This window comes from Heloderma suspectum, chromosome 2, assembly GCF_057233095.1.
Source record: "Heloderma suspectum isolate Gila_16-S chromosome 2, 16-S_ref, whole genome shotgun sequence".
NCBI lineage: Eukaryota > Metazoa > Chordata > Lepidosauria > Squamata > Helodermatidae > Heloderma > Heloderma suspectum.
Window position 1 is genome coordinate 298344263 of NC_139459.1, and position 18278 is coordinate 298362540.

General features: G+C 44.8%; 1 protein-coding gene across 1 annotated transcript in view; it reads left to right on the plus strand.

Moving 5' to 3' along the window:
* Positions 1–18278, plus strand: part of CACNA2D3 (calcium voltage-gated channel auxiliary subunit alpha2delta 3) — an 821063-nt gene that overhangs the window by 675467 nt on the left and 127318 nt on the right. The window contains exons 25-27 of the mRNA XM_084829826.1: positions 947–1042; positions 3926–4047; positions 6740–6820. Of these exons, the coding sequence (XP_084685952.1) occupies positions 947–1042; positions 3926–4047; positions 6740–6820 (299 nt within the window). The remainder of the gene's footprint in view (positions 1–946; positions 1043–3925; positions 4048–6739; positions 6821–18278) is intronic.

Genomic DNA, 18278 nt, shown 5'->3' on the forward strand with positions numbered 1-18278 from the left:
TGCTGGAAAAGTTACATCGAGCATGCTCAGTTTCAGTCTGAAGCTAGAGTGCTGCCAGTGTTTTGAAAGGAAATTGAAATGCTAGTTTCCTGTTGCCATTCTGACAGTGGGAAGGGGTAGCAGGATACTCTCAACAGAGATAAGAGTGAGGCAATTTTGAATGCTGAGGGAATCACTCTCACTGATGGATAGATCACTGATGAAGGTGGGGGGAAGCTATGCTGGAATCCTGTGCAGGTTTACTCAGAAGTAAGCTATTCTGAACATCCAGGGACATATCTATGCATTTGTATGCATCTATTCACTTAATGACTTGTTCATGTTTTTTAGTTTGTCTTTTCAGAACACTGTAATTAGATATTTTTAAAAACCAGAGAAATTCAATGATAAAAAAAAACCCTGCTGGTTTAAGACCAGAGTTAAGGTTATCTCATGTTGGCTCAAACATCACAAAGCCAGGAAATTGGAAGCTAACCAACATGCCCTGTGATCAGTAATGATGTTGTGCAGAGTCACAAACTGTATTTGCTTACAAACAAGTATTCCTTTAGCAATACAGTAAGGATCAGATGCTTCAGAAGGCAATACAAGACCAGGACAACATGGGGCATCTTTGCTGGTCCCAGACACTCCATTCTCTCTATTTGTATATGGGCCTGAAAGACCCAAGGCAAAGTGTGGGCGATGGAGGGTAAGTTGTAAGCACAACATTCTGACATTGCACAACATCATTAATGCCGTGGTGCATCTGTGCTGTCCACAGAACAGTGTATCCTTTCAATCTCACATTCACTGATTAACTTGGCAAACGTTTCCATTTTCACTTAAAGCTTAAGTTGATTAATTTGTTTCTTAAATTGATTAACATTACAGTCCTGGCTTGCCTCAAAATATACAGTTCATGATCTAGAAATATTGTTCTTCCATGCTTGATGCTCTTTTTCAGAAATTCGGACAAAGGAGTTGAAGTTGCCTTCCTTGGAACTCGGACAGGTCTTTCTCGTGTCAATTTGTTTGTGGGGCCAGAACAATTAACCAATCAGTAAGTAGTATGGCTGTGTAAGATAACCACACAGGAAGGAGAGAAAGATGCACATAATTATAAAACTCTTTCTTTCTTTCTTTCTTTCTTTCCTTCCTTCCTTCCTTCCTTCCATCCATCCATCCATCCATCCATCCTCTACTCGCCAGTTCAAGTTCCACTTTTCAAAAGATAGCCAACGAAACTGATTGTTTTTGAATTTCCTATAGCAGTCTTCCCTAAGCTGGTGCCCTCCACTTGTTTTGGACTTCAACCCTCATCAGCCCCAGCCAACAGGGCAAATGATCAAGAATGCTGGGAGCTGTAGTCTGAAACATCTAGGGGCACCAGGTTGGAAGACTGTTCTGTACTATAATATTTAGAAGTTTGGTGACATTTGTCACCACACTATGAGTCTTCTTAGACATCTACGTTTGATTCCTTTCTCATCCTCTTGGATAAAAGGAGCAGCCTTACACTGACTTAGACCAGCAGTCAGTTCTCTAATTTATAGGTCCTCGTGTGAATGGTAAACATATGCACAAGAACAGAAACACTGTCCCTCAGGGTCTTTGGCAAATGAGGGCCAAAGTAGGTGTCACGTGGGAGATCTGTGAACTGAATCTCTCATGTTTTTTAAAAAAAATAATTCAAAAGTAACCCTGGCTCAAAGCTGCAGAGCTGGGGATTTAACCTCCCTGCATTTTCCTTAGTTAGATCACACACACCCAGCTTACCCAGATGAGGAAACTGTAGGTACCATATACATATTTATATGTCCCACCAAAACCTGTGGAGCAAATAGGAGCTTCAGGGAGGTCCTGTTTAAATCAGGAATGTGACACAGTGGAAAGGGTTAACCATCCCTGGCCAGCTAGTCCTAATCTGGATCCCACTTGCAGCTCTGAATCCCACTGGAGCTGCCTTTAAATTAACATGGATCTGTTCGTGGATCTCCCACATCATGTCTAGCCTGTCTCTTCTCACTGTCACTTCTCTAGGGATGCATGAGCAGCCCATTTCTCACCCCCAAAAGGGGCTTGAAATATTTGTGAAGCTCAATTTTAAATGGGCAGAGAAAGCTCAGAGGGCATTTGCAAATGTGCTCTCCATTGCCTCTCTTTTCCCCTTCCCCAAGACCCAAGTTATCATGGGGCAGGGTGGAGTAAGATGGTGCTGGCAGAGGCGGCAGGAAATGTCAGAGGTGGCAGTGGCAGGCACTCACCAGCAGAGCATCTGTTCCTGCAAGCATTACCAGTCCCGAATTAAAACTGATGTTCTCCTTATCATTTATGCTGGGGAGGAAACCATTTGAGGCCCCTGGAGTGTCTTCCCACAGGCAGACATTACTCATGGATCATTTTCCCCATGAGTGGGAAATTTGGGAGGGGTAGTCCCAGTTAAGGATGCATGAGAAATTCGTTCCAGTTCGTTTTTGATCAGGATTTTACCCATTTCACATCTTCCAGACCGAGCACAGATTCAGATGCAATCTGCAATAAAAGTCTGTACATTTCTGCATTTGTAAGGTGACTTGCGGACCAAAAAAAAGAGTTTGATAGTGGCTGTACATTTCAAAAATGAGTACATTTGAAACATGTACACATTTGGAAAAACACGCACACCAGTACGTGCAGATTTTCACGTGAAAGGGAAAAAAACAAAGTTCGCAAGCTGATCTGGACTTGAGTCCGAATCAGCTTTGAGATGGAATTCAGAAAACTTCGGTGAGCTTGCGTTTTGCTGATTTGCACATCTGTAGTCTGGGTATCATCCCCAGTGGGAAAAGGTGTTCTGCTGGGGCCCAGGGAGTGCCTACTCTTGCCACCTCTGCTGTCTCCTTCCCATCTGCAAGGTAAGTTTCTATACACATCAACAGTGGAAGGGGGAGGAAGCTCACAGGGTCAAGGAGAACACAGCCCTGATCACCTTGCTGGAAGCAAGTGGTGAGCAGGGCTGCACTCACCTTGATCCTGCCCACTAGCGTTGGAGCAAGGGCGCTCGCTTTCTCCAGCACCCCTGTCTTAATGCTCGTGACATTCTTGCACTTATTTACAGTTCCAAATGGTCAAACCTGGCATAATAATAACGTACTTCACAGGATCATTGAGCGAGGTAAATGTTGCAAAGCACTTTCCACCCCACCCAGTATTTCTAAGGAAGGAGTTCTGATATTCATTTGGAATCGCCTTTGGGATACTTGCACATACATGTGATTCATTTAGTTCAGGTTGAGCGGCCTGCCCTACAATGCAACAAATGCAAATCTGTTTCAATAAACAGGTTTATTGAGTCTTACGGTGTACTTAAAGGCAACTTATAGCTGTCCTCGGGGGTGGGGGGTCATTTTGGATCTCCCAAGGCAAATTATTTCTAATTACACTTAACCCATCACAAACAGCTAGCTGAAAATTAAAATCTTCATTCAGAATGGCCAGAATCCAAAGAGTTGTTTTTTTTTTTTTTTAAGGCGTACTTCAGGGGTGTTTTGAATTCTTCTTTTTTAACATTAGACCTCCATGCTCTTGAAAGTCCCTCAGTTTGCCATGTGGCTTGGAGAGCTGTTGTCTGAGAAATGTAAGCCCAAAGACTCCTTGGGCACATGGAACTAATTGCACAACTCATTGGATTCTGGCCACGGTGTTTTGTAAAGAAACAATCTGAAAAGTATTAGCTCAAAATGATTTCCTACACCCTTTCCCCCCATTTTTTTTAAACATGTATGTAGCATGTTTATTATCAAGTGCATTCTTATCTGAGAAGGTATTGTAAATACAGAATACTGCCTACATTATTCCACTCTGAATTGTTTTGGGAGAATTCAAAAGATAACTTAATTTTCGAAGTTAGATGATAAAGAAACCAAAAAAGCAGCAAACGTTTTATGTTTCCTTCTGTTTCAAGAGACTTCTTGACAGCTGAGGACAAGGAGAATATTTTTAATGCTGATCATTTCCCACTCTGGTACAGAAGAGCTGCTGAGCAGATCCCAGGAAGTTTTGTCTACTCCATCCCATTCAGTACAGGTTTGTCATGAAGTTATGCTCTGAGTCACAGCTAATTCAAAAACTAACCCAAAAGTCACTCTGTTAATCCAAATTTGGTATCCAATATTTATTTTTCCATTATAATACTTCAGGTTTGATTATAGTTTTATTTGTTTGTTTGTTTGTTTGTTTGTTTATTTCATTTCTATATTCCCCAATAGTCGAAGCTCTTTGGGAGGTTCACAAAAATTAAAACCAAAAAGCGCAGCATAAAACAATATAAAATATGAAAGCTTAAGATCACAATATAACAGTACAACCAGAATAAAACCTAGCAGCAATGTAGAGATTTAAAATACAGATTTAAAACACCAAAGCTTAAAGACTAGGAAGCTAAAATGCTAAAATACTGGGAGAATAAAAATGTCTTCACCTGGCCCTGGAAGGAGTACAAAGTAGGTGCCAGGCGAACCTCTCTAGGGAGCTCATTCCACAGCCAGGGTGCCATAGCTCAAAAGGCCATCTTCCTGGTAGCCACCAACCCCACTTCCTTTAGTGGGCACTCCCAGAGAAGGACCCCTGGGGATAATCTTAGGGCAGATACATATGGGAGGAGGCAATCCTTCAGATAACCTGGCCCCAAGCCATTAAGGGCTTTGAATGTTAATACCAGCACCTTGAATCGGACCCAGAAATGGACTGGTAGCCAGTGCAGCTGGAAAAGTACTGGCATAATGTGATCTCATCGGCCAGTCCCTGTTAACAACCTTGCTGCCCTATTTTGGACTAGTTGAAGTTTCCAGATTGTTTTCAAAGGCAGCCCCACGTATAACACATTGCAGTAATCCAGACTAGAGGTTTACAGAGCATGGATAACTATAGCTGGGCTATCTCTGTTCAGATAAGGGCGTAGTTGATATATCAGCCGAAGCTGATAAAAAGTGCTCTGTGCCACTGAGTTCACCTATGCCTCAAGTGACAGTTCTGGGTCCAAGAGCAGCCCCCAAATACGAACCTGATCCTTGAGGGGGAGTACAGCCTCCTCCAGAACAGGTTGAACTTCACCTAGCTGGTCAGACGAACCACCCATTAACTGTAAGTCCGTCTTGTCAGGACTGAATTTCAGTTTATTGGCCCTCATCCAGTTCATTACCATTCCCAGGCACTGATTCAGAACAGCCACTGCCTCACCTGGGTTTGATGAAAAAGAGAGGTAGAGCTGGATGCCATCTGCATATGGATGGCACCTCAGCCCACACCTCCGGATAACCTCCTCCAGCGGTTTCAGGGAGATGTTGAACAGCATAGGGGATAAAATAGGGCCCTGTGGAACCCCATGGCATAATTGTCAAGGCACAGAGCAATAATCCCCCAGAACCACCCTCTGCAATAAGCCATCCAAGTAGGAGCAGAACCACTGCAGTGCCTCCAACTCCCTACCCAGACAATCTATCCAGAAGGATACCATGGTTGATGGTATCGAAAGCTGCTGAGAGGTCCAGGGGAATCAACAGGGTCATGCTCCCCTGTCCCTCTTCTGGCAGAGGTCATTCCAAGCACGACCAAGACAGTTTCCATTCCAAAACCAGGCCTGAAGCCTGATTGAAATGGATCCATATAATCCGTTCATTCAAGAGTGCCTGGAGTTGTCCTGCAGCCACCCACTCAAGCACCTTGCCCAGGAAGGGGATGTTGGCCACCAGCCTATAGTTATTAATGTCCTCTGGGTCCAGGTCAGTCTTTTCAAGGAGTGGCCTGATTACCATCTCTTTTAAAGAGACCGGCACCACCCCCTCTCTCAAGGACGAATTTACAACCTCCTGGACCCAGCCAGACATCCCCTCCTTATTTGATGTAATAAGCCATGAAGGGCAAGGGTTGAGCACACAGGTGGTTGACCGGACTTGGCCAAGCACCTTGCCTGCATCCTTGGGCCTCAGTAACTGTAACTCATCCAATAAATTGGACCAGACAGTGCTCTGGATGCCTCTGCTAATGGAACTGCGTTAAATGTCCAATTTACAACGAATCTGAGCAACTTTATCTTCAAAGTGTCATGCATCACAGCATGCTACCAAGGGTTCTACAGTTTCTCTCCCTGGCCCAGAATGTAACAGGCCGCGAACCACTCAGAAAAGCTCCACCTGGACAACACTGAGAAGATGCAATGCTGATGGAAAAGAACTGTCTCTTTGCCACCTTCACCGCCACAGAGTAGGGTCGATAATGAGCTCTAACCTGTATTCAGTCAGACTCAGCACGAGTTTTCCTCCACCTGCGTTCTAGCTATCTCCCCTCTTGCTTCATTGCCCTCAGCTCGGGTGTATACCAAGGAGCTGGCCGGGCTGTGCTCAGGGGAGAGGGCGCTTGGGCGCAATCATGTGAACTGCCCGAGTGATCTCTGCATTCCACAGAGTGACCTGGACAGGAGCACCAGCCTTACCAGCAGGAAAATCCCCCAGAGCCCTCTGGAATCCATTGGAATCCATTTTAATAGGTCCCCCACCCTTGCAGAGGGGAAAGGCTGCTGAGAGTCTAAACCTCAGTAGGAAGTGATCCAACCATGACAAGGGGACAGATGTTAATTCCCCCACTTTCAGATCACCATCCTCCTGCCCAGTTGAGAAAACCAGATCAAGCGTGTGTCCTTTTACATGTGCCAACAATAGGTAAAATAACTAATGCTAAACTGGAATCTTGATTTGAATAGCCATTTCTTTTAATATTGTAGGAATGGCAAACAAAAGCAACGTGGTAACAGCAAGTACTGCCATTCAGCTTCTAGATGACAGAAAATCCCCCGTGGTAGCAGGTAAAATGGCTGCTTCTTTTCTACATCAGTACTGTAAATGGGCTTTGATTTGTCATGCTGCTTATGCGTCTATAAAAATTCTCACTTCAAGACTGTTTTGGAAGGAAATTCAATAAAATGCAATTTAATAACCACATGTCTTGGTCAATGCAGACCTCCTATCCTTTAAATGCTTGATGCTGAATGCCTTGAACACAGACACTTTTTATAAGTTGGTAGGGGGTCAATTTAGGATAAACCAAACAGTAAGTAAAAACAACAACAAAAATCTTCTTGGGCAGTCTCAAGTCTTTTCTACTATTATATATTTTAATTAGAGTGGGTGCAGCCCCATGAGTCATATCTGTGTTTCAAGTTAGGTGCAAATGTAACATGAGAATAACAAGATAGGCAGTGGGGTTGGCAAGGAGATCTGTGAATAGGAGTAGGTGAAAAGTAGCACCGGCGATTTAGGGATGGCAGAGAATTCCGCCACGGATTCCAGTGAGGCTGCATTCTTTAGAATCCGGCCCCGCGGAATCCGTGGCGGAACGGCCTCCTGCCCCCCCCCACGGAATCCTCCGGGACGGCACTTACCTGGGGCGTATGCGGCGGCTCCGGCGGATTCGGCGGCAGCTCCGGCGGCTGGTCACCTGGCCGGCCGCGGCCGGGCTGATGCCACCGCCATTGCCATCCTTGCAGCCGTGATAGGCTACATAAGAATTTACATAGCCTATCACGGCTAACCCCCCCCAAAAAAACCCAGCGTATGCAAATGGCGGCGGCTATGGTGGGCATCATTTGCGTTGCCTATTTTTCGCCAATTTATCTTACGTAAATATTTGCGTAAGATAGAATGGCGAAAACGCAAATAGCGTAGTGGGCGCTATTTGCGTTCCTTTATTTTTCACCGTTCTAGCCTACGTAAATATTTACGTAGGCTAGAACCTTCTATTTACGTAGGCTAGAACGGCGAAATATTAATTAAATATTTACTTAGGCTAGAATGGCGAAAAATAAAGGACCGCACATAGCGCCCACTACGCTATTTGTGTTCCCCTTTTTTCGCCGTTTTATCTTATGTAAATATTTACGTAAGATAAATCGGTAAAAATAGGGAACGCAAATGGCGGCCACTGTAGCTGCCTCCATTTGCATACGCTGGGTTTTTTTTGGGGGGGGGGGTTAGCCGTGATAGGCTACATAAATTCTTACGTAGCCTATCACGGCTGCCTGGCAGCAGCCCATCCGCAGCCAGAAATCTGGCTGCGGATGGCCCTGGCCAGCTGCTCCGCGGCCTGGCCGCAGAGCAGAGCCAGCCGTCAAGGATTCCAGGGGGGAGGACCGGATCGCCTCCCCCCCACTCCCCCCCACCGCGAAAGATTCCGTGAAAAGGTAAGTGAGTTTAGTACATCCCTATGGCGATTGCAAGCTTTTTCTGCGAACTACTTATTTACAATGTATGTGACAATACAAATGTGATTTATGAAAATGAACCTGGGTTGTGTCTTTAAATTGTGGCATGAACAGCAACCTTTTTAGAGTCAACACATTTTGAATGGAATGTTAGCTACCCATAAGCATTTGATTCCCCTGGTACCAAGTGGTACCTATGTACATGCATGCATGCACATTACATGCATGTGAACTGAACACACATATGAAGGATCTGTAATGTTGAACTCTTAGAGATCAAATCGCCAACATTCGCTGCATCATGGAGAAAGCAAGAGAATTCCAGAAAAACGTCTATTTCTGCTTCATTGACTACGCTAAAGCCTTTGATTGTGTGGATCACAACAAACTGTGGCAAATTCTTAAAGTGATGGGAGTACCAGACCACCTTACCTGTCTCCTGAGAAACCTGTACGAGGGTCAAGAAGCAACAGTCAGAACCAGACATGGAACAACCGATTGGTTCAAAATTGGGAAAGGAGTACGACAAGGCTGCATATTGTCACCCTGCTTATTTAACTTATATGCAGAGTACATCATGAGAAATGCCGGGTTGGATGAATCAGAGGTCGGAATTAAGATTGCTGGGAGAATTATCAACAACCTCCGATATGCAGACGATACCACCCTAATGGCAGAAAGCGAAGAGGGTCTCAAGAGCCTCTTGTTGAGGGTGAAAGAGGAGAGTGCAAAAGCTGGTTTGAAACTCAACATTAAAAAAACGAAGATCATGGCATCTGGCCCCATCACTTCCTGGCATATAGAAGGGGAAGAAATGGAAGCAGTGACAGATTTTACTTTCTTGGGCTCCAAGATCACCGCAGACGGTGACTGTAGCCATGAAATTAAAAGACGCTTGCTCCTTGGGAGGAAAGCTATGGCCAACCTAGACAGCATAGTAAGAAGCAGAGACATCACCTTGCCGACAAAGGTCCGTCTAATCAAAGCTATGGTTTTCCCAGTAGTAATGTATGGCTGTGAGAGCTGGACTATAAGGAAGGCTGAGCGCCGAAGAATTGATGCTTTCGAACTGTGGTGCTGGAGAAGACTCTTACGAGTCCCCTGGACTGCAAGGAGGTCAAATCAGTCCATCCTAAAGGAAATCAACCCTGAGTGCTCATTGGAAGGACAGATAATGAAGCTGAAGCTCCAATATTTTGGCCACCTAATGCGAAGAGAAAACTCCCTGGAAAAGACCCTGATGCTGGGAAAGACTGAAGGCAAAAGGAGAAGGGGACGGCAGAGGATGAGATGGCTAGATAGCATCACGGATGCAATGAATATGAACTTGAGCACGCTCCGGGAGAGAGCGCAGGACAGGAAGGCCTGGCGTGCTATGGTCCATGGGGTCACGAAGAGTCGGACACGACTGAACGACTGAACAAAAACAACAACAAATGTTGAACTCTAGGTGCTGAGGAAAACCTGACAACCCTCAGTCTAAGGAAGTTAGAGAACACAGACAAAGTCCCTTGAAAACAATTATTCTGTTTATTAAAGTGAATTTAAATGATAAAACCAGGAAATAAGAATCATAGTAAAAATACATTATAATTGAAAAAGGTTGAAAGATAACATAAAAGATAAATGTCTCTCCGTCTCTTTCTCTCGCACGCATGCACACGCACATTATTTTCCATGCATCTAGTTGTGCTACTTATTTTTTAATGCATAGCTAAAAGATATGCATTTAAAAATCAGTCATACAGCTAGATGAGACAGACTAAAGAGAGAGAGAGACAGACAGACTAAAAGAGGAATGGTAGTTTGACACTTTAAAGAGGAATTATTTTAATATAGTCTTAATTCAAACATTAAGGGAGGAATCCTATGGCCGCTAGTCACCAGCTAGACAACCATAGGATATGTGGTTTTCCGGGAACCGACCTTGGAGCCCGCGCTCTGAGGTCGGTTCCTAGAGAACCAACCTTCCCCCTCTTCTGCGTTGCCTCGGAGGCAACGCGAAACAGCTCTGTGCTCAGAAGAGGAGCACGGAGCGGCCAAAACGGGCATTCCGGGGCAGGGAAGGCGGAAATGCCGGTATGACACATCCTATGTGTCGTCCAACAGCCTCCTCCCCTGCTCTGCCTTCCCATGGCTAGACAGCCAAAATCGGCTCTGTAGTAGCCGCAAATGCAGGGCAGGAAGCATGGAGGGAATGGTCCCCTCCATGCTTCTCCTGCCCTGCATTGGATAGGCAGTCACCTCCGAGTTCAGAGGCAGCCGCCTATCCCCATGGGATTGTGCCCTAAGCATCTTAGCAACCAGAGATAAAACAGCAACTACCAAAATAAAGCAGTAAATGCTTTAATGGTAATGGTTTAATTGAATGAAAACTTGCATCTAAAAGGGGTCAGGATGGGAGGAGCAAATGCCAGTCCAATATATCACAGGGACAGAGAGAGAGAGAGGAGTGAGTTAAGGGTAGTGACTCCGATCGTGGGATTATTTGAATGGGGAAGGAATACTTATTTGGGATTGTGAGGCAGGAGGGCAAATGGAAGAGATTCTGAAGAAATCAGATAGAGAGGTTTCTACAGGGGCGGACCAAGATATTGTGCTGTCTGAAGCAAAGGATAGGATGGCACCCTCCTGTCCAATTTACAGAAGCCAACCAGAACTGGCAGTTAGGTTGAACTTCAACATTGGTGACAGGATAGTATCCTCCGCATATGAGGCCAGCAGGCTAGTTTCGGGGGCCCAAGGAAGTTCTATCCTCCAACATCTCTCAACTTCTCCCCCACCACCAGCCTTTGCTGTGTGAGGCAGCTGCCTTCTTCTGCCTAATGGCAGGGCCAACCCTGGGCTTCTGATCCGATCAGAGAAGAAAGTAGTTAAGGTAACCTAGCAGGACTGTAGGGAACCGCCTGAGAACCGAGCCAGTTGTACAGAAGATCAAAACTTTGTGGAGAAGGGAACAAATCTTGAGGTTGCAAAGGAGCAGAGGGGAAATTGTTTGCAGGGAGAGGATAGAGTGAGCTACAGAGAAGGGTTTTTAACCTGGGTTTGCAAACGTTGAGGATGTGGTGGAACATTAGGGGAGACAGAGACAATGAGCTAATAGTCTTGTGGACAAATCAAAAGGAAAAATAGCTGTTAGTTTAAAGAATACCTGTCCTTTTCTGCTGAACTTGGATGCTCTGCTGAGTTTCTTCAGGAAGGTGAACAGGAGAAAGAGAGAGAGGAAGGGGTTGGGGCTTGCTCTCCTGAGGAAGGAGTGTGAAGAGCCTTACTGGAATAAAAGTCTTTGAGATCCAGAGCCTTCTGATGCTCCTTTTATCCCTATGCTTGGAGTTTAATAACTGAAATAAAAACAATCACTTCAAGATCACACTTCAGATTTGGGATCTAGGTTTTTAAGATGCCAGCTGGACAAAGAAAAAAGAAAAAAAATGGCTTTTTTTCTCTGTCTCCTTCCTGGTGAGAGGCGGAGGCAGGAAGGGTGAGGAAGAAGTGATTCTTATGATATGGATGGGAAACAACTTCTCTGTCTGAAGCCCAAAGTCGGATTTTCAACCTTTCACTGGTGATCCTTCTGCAATTAAGTCAAAAAGACAAAGGACCTCACTGAGGTGACCCAAAGTTCAGCACATCAGCAGGCTGAGAGAAGCTTGAACTTCTGGAATAGCAGGCTTTTCCCTCTGTTCCTTTGGTATTTTGGGTAAAAATTTGTATTTTTTCCCTCCCGGTTGAGTTCTGACACAAGTATTAGTGGAGGTGAAGTGGGGGTGTCGAGAGATTTAATAGGCCTAGAACAGCAACCTGGTGCACCTCCAGATGTTTTAGACTATAACTCCCATCAGCCCCAGCCAGCATGGCTAGGGGTCAGGGATTATAGATGTTGTAGTCCAAAATATCATCTGGAGGCCACTGTGTTGCTTGCCCCTGGTCTAGAAACTTCAGGCACTCCCGACAGGCAGAACTGTATTTGTTCCAGTCCTGCTCAAAAGTTTTTGACTGAGGTGCTTGCCTAACTGAGAGTGTTGTCGGGTGTTAGTTAAATTGACTGACTGACTGACTGACTGAATATCATTTCACATTCTCATGGCATATGAGTGTGGCCAACCACAGAGTTTAGGAATCTCTAAAATAGACAGTAAATGTCAGGGACACACTGAAAGAATAGCTCTTATTTTTGTTTCATTGTGGGAGATGCCTTGTTCAAATATTTGGTTGTTTTGTCAGGGATTGGCCAGGGAGGCGGGCAGGAAAAGATACTGTCTTATGAATGTATTTGCAAGCCAGGATAATTTCAGTGTGCTTTCAAGATATATGTAAATTCCAACCATTGAAGGAACACTTGCATATAATGCATGTCGCACATTTCAGAAATTACCAAAGTAACATTATACTTTGTGAATGTGAGGCATTTTAAAGAGCAGGCAAGACCACTGAGCATTAATTGTATATTAGCAGATGCTATGGTTATCTTTCGTTGAAGATAGCATGCTGACCATCTGGTTTGAATGTCATCTAACACTTGGAAAAGGTTACAGCAGAAAATAGTTTATTATGAGATAAACTGGCTTGCGAGAACAACAGGTGCTTTCACCATAATGCCCATTACTTTGAACTGTCTTCTGGGTTCTCTGAAATCTGGATAGCTCATTTCTGATACAAAGAAGCTAAAATTCAAATTAAAAACACAGGGTAACTGGTAAGTTCACTTAGGAGCCCTTGGTGTGGGGCTTTGTAAAAAGTAGGGCTGTGCATGGATCCCCCACTTCGCTTCGGATGCCACTTTGGACCTTCTGAAGCAGCCCCGCTTCACTTTGGACCAATTTGGACCCCCATCTGCTTCGACTTGGATCCGAATCTGAAGCGAGATTCAGACATCCGAATTACTTATTTTTGGCGTTTTCCCATTGACTTGCATGGGAAAACACAAACAGCTATAACTTTTTCAGTTTCCGTGATAAATACATGAAATTTGGAGAACTCTCAGTGCCCTTGGAGGGTATCCCACTTGCCAACTCTCAGACAGTTTGTCGTAGTAGTTTTTGTGAAATATGATTTTTGTGAAATTGTTTCACTGATTGCACAGAAATGCATGAAAGTTGAGGAACGCACAGCCCCCCTGGAGGGCATCCCACCTGCCAAATTTGAGACAGTTTGGCCCAGGAGTGTTTGTGCTAGGCACAGGTAAAATGTGCTGTTCTCAGAAACTCTAACCAAAGTTCATAAAGGGATAATCAAGTTAGGTGTTGATGCGGTGAGGAGGTCACTGTACCTAAACTCTGCTGCAGCTTTCTTCGAAGTGCAAATAACCCCTTCCTCCTAGTTCTACTTTCCTATTCACAGTCAATAACCTCAGGGTCTCTTTGGCTGAATCGAATGGGAAAACACTGGCTGGTAGGCAGGAAGCAAACAAAGACAGCAACCCTGCCAGGTGGGCACATTGACTTGAATGAAGAGCAATGACAGTTGTCTGCTGGACTGACAGAGGCAGGAAGCAACACAGCAACCCTGCCAGGAGGGCACAGCAGTGCCTCGCCCACCTCTGCCACTGCCAAGACACCGAAGATGCCTCATATTGGGCTACCTTGCTTCGCAACAAGTATTATATTATTTAAGTAATAGCTGTTAATGTGTGTAGTCCTTTGCCCACTGTTTTTAGAAATGTGGACTCTGTGCACTCCTTTGACTCACACTGTTTGCTTGTCCACACACACACACACACACACACACACACACGAGTAAAAGAAAAGCAAACACTGAACTACAAGCAAAGTGGTGGGGGGACTAACTATAATCTTAACAGAAGAGAAAGGGTATTATTATTGTTACTATTACTATTATTACTATTTTAGGGGACAGAGATAAAAAATGGGAAGGGAAGGAATACAGGAACTGAGAAGGGGAGGTGGAGATAAGCCAAGAACAAGGAAAGGAAAGTACTATATTTACATATATATTTATAAAAAATCTAGACAGAATCAAAGTAAGGGAAAACCAATGGTTGAGAGAGAGTTGAAAAGGTGTGTGGGGGTAGGGGGAGATAAGCAACTACAGTGAATTTTTCTGGATTTTTAAATGAACATACAAGAAGAATGAACTGTAAACTTATTACAGAAGGGCAGGGTGGAGTGGGGAGAGATGAACATAGCTGTCACAGCACATGCTTTCTTCTCAGCTTTGTTCTGCCAAAGGAGAGTGGGAGGGGTTAATCTCCTTCCTGCGCTCCTTCAGCAGGATGCCAGCTGCTCCGGTGCCATGGCTTCCACTGCTGTGCCTGGCAGGGACGGTGCAGTTGCTCTCCATGGCTGCAGCAGAGGCAGGATAGGACTGGAGGTGAGAGAGAAATGCTGTGGAGTTTCCCTCTCAGCTCTTGTCCCATCCCATCCTGCCGCCTCCACCGCTGCCATCATTGCGCACAATGGCAGCTCATCAGGGCAGCAGGAGGCTGCTCAATTCTCAGGCAGCTAGCGTGCCCCAATGGATCATCTTGCACAACCCCTGGGGTGCACACACCCCACTTTGGAGACCACTGCTCTAGCCAAATAATGTTCAGAGCCCTCTCCTCTCCAGTAACACCACCTTTCTCACAATGAGCAAATGGAGGCTGAGTCCAGCAAAGCTCACTCCTTCCTCCTCTTCTGCCTCCTCTCCCCATTCCCCCTCTGCCCTTCTCCCCCTCTGTGTGATCTTTCACAAGTTGATACATTTTGGAGACAGCCTGTCTGGGCTGCTCAGAAGGCATAAGAAGATCTATGAATCTCCGAGCTAGGCAAGGAGCCTCGTCAATGAGCTGCTTTGCTTCCGGGCACCTCGTTGCTATTCTGATCTGCTTCTGATCGCGATGAGGCACCTCCAAATCAGCCCGCTTCGCCTCGTTATTCGGGCTTCAGACAGAAGCCCTAATAAAAATATTTTTGAAAGTCAAGGTATATAAAGTTAGATTAGTACCCCTATTTACATTTGTATTGATGGTCCCAACGAATTCTAAAACACCTGTTCTGATTCTTTCACACCAAGGCTTGTTTACATGCTATTGCTGCTTTTTTTCATTCCAAGTGGAAAAAATGTGAAAAGAGGATAGTCTTCCACCTTATACTTCTATGTTGAATATGTTTCTTAAGGGGGTGTTCTCTTTGTATGACTATGTAGTTTTTAAGGCTGCAGTCCTAAGTACAGGAAGTCCCACTGAATGCAGAGGGACTTACTTCTGAGTAAACATGCATAGGGTTGCACAGTAAATGTACCAGCGAGGTGTTATACCAGCAAGACTTAACAACTGGTTGCATGTATCAGATGCTTTTTAGTTTGTTCTCGCTAGAGTCCTCCATGCAGAGCTGTGCTCAAATGGTCTCCCAGTTTTCTCCACTGTTTGTGTGGGAGAAACCTTTCACTGAATTTTTACAGAGGGAGGAGAAATTCTCCAATGTTTTCTCAGGGGTGGGACTCACTATTAACTGTGGGTATAGCACATCTTCTTTCTTTTGTCCTAGGGTTTGTTTGTAGCAATTGTGTTGGTAGCCTGGCCAGTATTCTGCATCCTGCACAATGTCCTAACTTCATTCTGCAATAAAAATAGTGACAACTACCAAAAGTGGAGAATATCTGGAGAAAATTCTGCAATGTGGCTTTCCTTTTCTAGGGATGGGGAGGAAAATAAATATCTGAAATTTTCTTAGAAAAATGTGTTCTGAGAAATTTTTGACTTAGCTATACTTCTTAGCACAAGGGCAGGTATTCCAGGGATATATGACAAGAGTTTTGAAGCACATCGATGTCTTCAGAATCCGAAGTGTGACAATGTCATTCTAAAAGAACTCTTGATACTGAGAACCCAGGGTGTACTTTTAAAGAACTATATTAGATTTTTCACTCTCAAATCTTGTTTTTCTCCGTCTACTTGCATTATTGATTCATTGTAAACAGTGAGGCAAGTTCAGAAAATCTATTTTTCCCTTTGTTATTTTAGTTTCTTTGGATAGATTATTACAAACAAAAACATGCCAAACAATTTCATTTACAAGCGTGAAGAATCCTTTAGAATGACATTCACGTTACTAAGCTTCCTTTTCCAATGGATTCAAGGATTAAGTGTAGCACAAATATAAACTAACTGTTTTAGTTATTCGGACAGTTTAATAAATTAGCATGAGCTTTTGTGGGTTACAGTCCACTTCATCAGATATGTAATCTGCAGTCCAGTTTGTAAGACGCTCAACACTATAATCATTAAATTCAATAGTAGTACTAGCAAATTTCTGTGAAGTGGGGGGAAATGTCAGAAACAGGATGTCCAGTCACACCCAACCCTGGGCATTCCTTTTGAACAGTGGTTCCCAACCTAGTGTCCCCAGATATTGCTGAAATATAACTCATGCCCAAACAACATAGGCAATGTCAAGGATGATGGGAGCTGTAGTCCATAAACCTCTGGGGACCCAGGGCAGGAAAAGGGAGCCTTTGATCAGTGGGAGAGCACATGCAATAAGTCCCATGTTCATTCCTTGGCCTCTCCAGTTAAAGGGATCTTTAGAAGCAGGTGTAGTGAAAGAGTCTTGTCTGAGACCTTGGGAGAGCTTCCAGCAGGTAGGCTGCTTCTTCCACTGTGACAAATCTAGTGGAGACTGAGTCCCAGTAGTACCACTATCATACCCAACTGTGGTACTTTACTCCTTAGGAATGAGGGGCAGACATTTGCTTATATGGGAGATACATTTTCAAATACTTATAATGACCTGAGATAGACCATTGAGCAACTAGAAATAATTTACATCATGCATGCTAGCCTTTCCCAACTTGGTGCCTTCCAGATGTATAGAACCACAACTCCCATAATTTCTAGGCAGCATGGCCATTGGTGAGATGGACAAATACTCTGACCCAGTATAAGGCAGGCTCCAATGTTTCTATGAGGGGCCATAGCTGAGCAGTAGTGCATGCACTCCGCATGCAGAAGGCTTCAGGTTCAATCTTTAGCTGAAAGGATCAGATGGCAGGTGATGGGGTAACTCTGGAGTGCCACTGCCAGTCAGAATAGCACTGGGCTAGGTGGACCGGCAATCTGACCCAACATAAGGCAGTTCATATGTTCATGGAAAATTTGGCCATTTAATCCTTGGAGAGCTACAGGCAATGTCATGATTGGCGTGGCTGAAAAGATGTCAGCTGTGATCACAAACATGGCTGCCACTGTCCCAAAGTAAGAGTTCATTAACTCAGACACCTCTCCACATGATTGTATGTATACCTGAGTGCATGATCATGCGGATACAGTAAGCAGTGCCTGTTTGGGGGAATTGCCGCAAAGAAAGGAACAACTTGTTTGAAAGTGGAATAGGAAAAAGGACAGATACTCTTAATGGCTGAGGGCCAAACTAGACATGAAGTTAATCACAATTAATGTGCATGTTTTTTGTTATGTAAATAGCAGCCCTGGGAAAGACTGAGCAGCCTTGGGACAAGGGGGTGGAGTGTGCTATGATCCCAACCAAATCTCCTCTCTCAAGCTGCCATTTGGCACCATGGAGGCTTCCCTTGCAATGCAAATGGCAGCTTCAAAGAGGCAAGCTTTGTCAGGACGATGGCAGAGAGAGAAAATGTTAAACTCCTCCTTCCCATCCACTTCCTATGGCAGGGCAAGGCCTACCATTAGGCAGGGCGAGGCCATTGCCCCAGGAGGCAGATGCTGGGAGGCAGCAGCAATGTGTTCGAGGAGAGAGCTGTTGTCAAGGGCTCCTTGGCGGCCTCTTTCAGTCTAATCCAATAGCCAAGTCCAGACACAGACAAAGGGATTCTTTTCAAAGCTTTGTTCCTCTTTTACAACTTAACAACTCTACTGTTAGCAACTAGATATGAGCAGCAGAGTACCTATGCCCTAAGTTGGAACAGTTGGTCCCCGTTTGAAGGAGAATCACTGGCAGACCCTGAACTTATGGGCTAGGGAGAGTCTCTCCCCTTTTCCCTTGGATCCTCTGGGCGCAACCGTTGTTTGCGCGCCAACCAGGCACTACGCCTCCTTTCCGCGCCCTCCATTTGGTGCCGCTCTCTGCATTGGCATTGCACGTCCAGC